The 3,648-nt window shown below is 61.7% G+C and overlaps 1 protein-coding gene across 1 annotated transcript; it reads right to left on the bottom strand.

Moving 5' to 3' along the window:
* Nucleotides 1-2,688: 2,688 nt before the first annotated feature.
* Nucleotides 2,689-3,345, bottom strand: BXZ73DRAFT_82977 (uncharacterized protein; the record flags this gene model as incomplete). The annotated part of the gene is made up of 1 exon (XM_048023830.1): nucleotides 2,689-3,345. The coding sequence occupies one exon, from the start codon at nucleotides 3,343-3,345 to the stop codon at nucleotides 2,689-2,691; it is 657 nt and encodes a 218-aa protein (XP_047871271.1).
* Between the last annotated feature and the right edge of the window lie 303 nt (nucleotides 3,346-3,648).

Raw genomic sequence — 3,648 nt, 5'->3', positions numbered from 1 at the left:
GACGACGCGGATAACGCGAGGTAGGAGGGTGGACGGCGCCATGGCGGACGACGCGAAGAGCGGAGGGTGCGAGGGTGGACGGCGCCAGGAGCGCGAGGTGGACGAGGAAGGGGCGACGGGGGGCGGCGAGGGGGCGAGACGGGCTGGGGCGAGGTGGCGAGGTGGACAAGCGCAACGCGGATGAGCGCGAGCGCGAGCTGGCCAAGGCGTAGTTGGCACGGCCGGAACCTGGTAGGGGGAGGCAATGCGTGGAGCAGTGCGGGCGGGGGGAACTCACCAGAGGAGATCTGGGCCGCGGGAGCTCACCGCGACCCCACAGAACGGCCGCGCGCGCGCGCGCGAGATGACGCGAGGCGGGCGATGGTGAGACGGTCAAGGGCGCAGCGGGAGACATGGGGGCGACCGAAGGCGACGCGGACAAGGGCGACGCGGGGGCGACCGAGGGCGGCACAGACGAGGGCGACGTGGAGGCGAGGGTGAGCGAGGGTGTGGTGGACGACTCGGGGCAGCGAGCGCCGCGGGCGACACGGGGCTTATGGGCTTGTGGGCTTGTGGGCTTGAGGGCGAGGGCGAGGGTGATGCGGGCGAGGGATGAGGCGGCGAGGGCGTGGCGGAGAGGAGGGCGCCGGCGGGCGCGAGCGCGGAGAGCGCGGAGGGCGCAGAGGGTGGAGGGCGCGAGGTCAGAGGAGAGCGTGGACTTAGGTTAGCGCAGGGAGCATAGGGGGCGGTGAGGACTCACCAAATGAGATCGGGGTCGCGGGAGCTCACCGCGACCCCATGAAGATCCCCCCATGCCTGATAACAGCCTCGCGCGCGCACGCGATGACGCTGCGTGGACGCAGGGAGTGCGTGAGGGGCTGGAGAGGAGGACGGGCAAGAACACGCGCGAGACGCCGCGTTCGAATCCGAACATAGCCCGATCGGGACGGATTCCCGCATGCAGACGCCAGACGCGGGCGCCAAACACCCTGGAAGTGAACATAGGCCATGTTTTGTCTATTACTCGGTCAATTCTTGGCCAAATCACACAAGGATAATATCGTTAGAACGACGCTTCAAATGGATATTGAATAGTATCGGTTTTATAGTACATAAATACAAATATGAGCTATCACTCAAGAATCTGCGGATAATCCGTGGATCGAGCCGTAGATCCGCCAAATTTCAGCCCCCTCGATCCGGAGCCGCTGGGAGCCGGATCCGGGAAGAGCCGGAGCCGCCCGGCTCATGATCCCCGGCTCACAGCTCCGGATAATCGGCTCATGATCCGCCAAGTGAGCTGGACCTGCAAACAGCCTTAGAACGGAGCGCCCCATGGTGACTTAGAGGGGCGGATGCGGCCGGACTTCAGATTCTCCTCTAAGAACTCGTCGAGTGCGGCTTGTTGCGCGAGATTCATGGGGTACAGCTTGCCGCATTACGGCTCCGCGCCCTCCCTAAGTTCAATAACGTGATTGTAGGGTCGGTGTTCCGGCAACATGTCGAAAGCGCGTTCCTCAAAGACGTGGTGGAAGTCTTGGTACTGCGGGGTCACAATCTCCTCGAACGCGCGGGGGCGCTTCCCGCGGCTCTGCTCGATCGCGATGTCCATGGCTGTGGTAGTGCGCGCGCGGAGTCGCACTGCCTCCTCGCGCTCCGCGCGCGCGCGCAGCCACGCGCGCGTCTGCAGCGCGAACATCCTCTCCCCCTCCTCTAGCATGCGCTCGCATGTGTGCGGACAGCACGAGAACTCGATAGTCTTAGTTTTCCAGTCGATGCGCGGGTTGTGATGTTCGACCCACTCGTACCCGAGGAAGACATCCGACTTGCTGAGATTGGTGATCAAAAATGTCATTCGTTCGAGATGATCCCCGATCTGTACGGAGAGTGTCGCAAAATGCGTGATGCGCCCGCCCGAGTTCACCGTGCCGTCCGCGTTGTACACGTCCACCGCCCGCTCCAGCTCCTGCACCTCGATCCCATGTCTCCGCACGAAGTCGTGATGCAAGCACGACCCGGTACTCCCCGTATCCAACAGCGCCACCGCCTCCACTTGTCTCTCCCTCTCCGGTAGATGTATAGTAAGGGGAACGTCCATCTGTCTGCCGGCGCCTTTAGCACGTACTACTTTGAATAGCTTGGGTCCTTCTAGTGTAATACTAAATACTGTGTTCAACTTTATCTTTTGTGTATCTGCCGCATTCAGACTATTTTTCTGTTGTTTTTGTGATATATTCTCTAGGGAGGAATTAAGCGCAGTAGGCCGCCCGCCGCGCCGCACAAACGCGGACGCCTCCGCGGTGTTACCTACACAAAACCGAGACGACAAATGAGACTCTGCACCGTATCTACTTCGACTATCTATAGTATCGTACATAGCATGAGTTGATTCACGTAGGGAGGGAGAAGCTGAGGAAGCTGATGGGGACGATGATGATGGGAATGATGATGCGCGAGGGGGAATCATAGGGACCGAGACATGAGAACCTGGATAAGAATCAGAAATAGAACAAGGGGACGGAGATGGAGAGGGAGAGATGTTATCTTCTTCGACTTCTTCGACCTCCAGGACGGCATATCGGCTGCATGGGCACGTGCGCGATGCGGTCACGCCAGCCCGTAGCCAAAACCCGCTTGGCGGAGCACCTCGGGCCGCTCTTGAGCGAGACAACGCAGCCCTTCGAGGAGCGCCGCATCAGCCGGCTCCAGCTAGGCCGGTGGGGCCAGGGCTGCGTCCTGTGCCTGGGCCTGCTCCACCCCGCCTTGGTCGGCCTCCTGCTGCCGCAACGCCTGCGCCGGGCCGCCCACCGTGCGTTGCCCACCCCGGTGGAAGACGGCTGGGTGCCACCGGTTGGTGCAGTTGGGCGCGGGGGACATGCGTGGGCGCACGCACACCCGGCAAACGTTGTTCGTGCGCGCGCGATCAATGTCCATCAGCTGTCCGCCACCTCCGAACGTCGTGCCCGTCGCATCCCTGCGCACCGCAGGCGCTAGGGCCACCTGTTGCGTCGGTGCCGCGTTGCGCGCGGGGGCCTGCTGCTGCCACTGCGGACGCACACGGAAGGGTTGCTGCGCGCGACGCCCGCGTCGCTCCATCTCGCGGTCCTGCCGCCACATCGTGTCCATGCTGGTGACGCGCGCGCGCCACTCAAGGTACGTCGCGGGCGCGTGTCCGGGCCCCAGCGCGCGAAGAGGCTCCTTGTAGCGGGCGTTGGTGGCGATCCTGACGAGCTGCATCGGGATCGGGTCATCTGCGTCCAGGCCGGCCAGCCCGAGCGTCGCCTCCCACTCCTGGAAGAAGTCACCTGCTTCGCGTTCACCCTGTTGCAGGGACTGGATGTGTGTGAACGTGTTCGCCTCCGCCATTGTGTCTTGGAAATGATCAGTGAGATGCGCCCAGAACTCTGGAATGTCGATGTCCCATTGATCACCTGTGGTTACCCCAATTGTAATACAATTGCCCAGGAGCCTGCAGAACTGGTTTTGTTAACCCCCACCAGGTGGTCATTGTACTATATCCCCACCAGGGCATTGTAATAAGCCATAAGTCTAATGACAGAACTTCTGCAGCCTTGTAATAAGCCTCGCCACTAATAACAGAAGGCCCCCAGGGCTGTAATAAGTTGATATTCTAATGACAGCACCCTCCCAGGACTGTAATAATCCTTG

Source organism: Epithele typhae (genome assembly GCF_022376455.1).
Source record: "Epithele typhae strain CBS 203.58 chromosome Unknown BXZ73scaffold_149, whole genome shotgun sequence".
In the NCBI taxonomy this organism is placed as follows: Eukaryota; Fungi; Basidiomycota; class Agaricomycetes; order Polyporales; family Epitheliaceae; genus Epithele; species Epithele typhae.
Note: the sequence above shows the minus strand (reverse complement) of the source record. Positions and strands in the feature narration are given on the sequence as shown.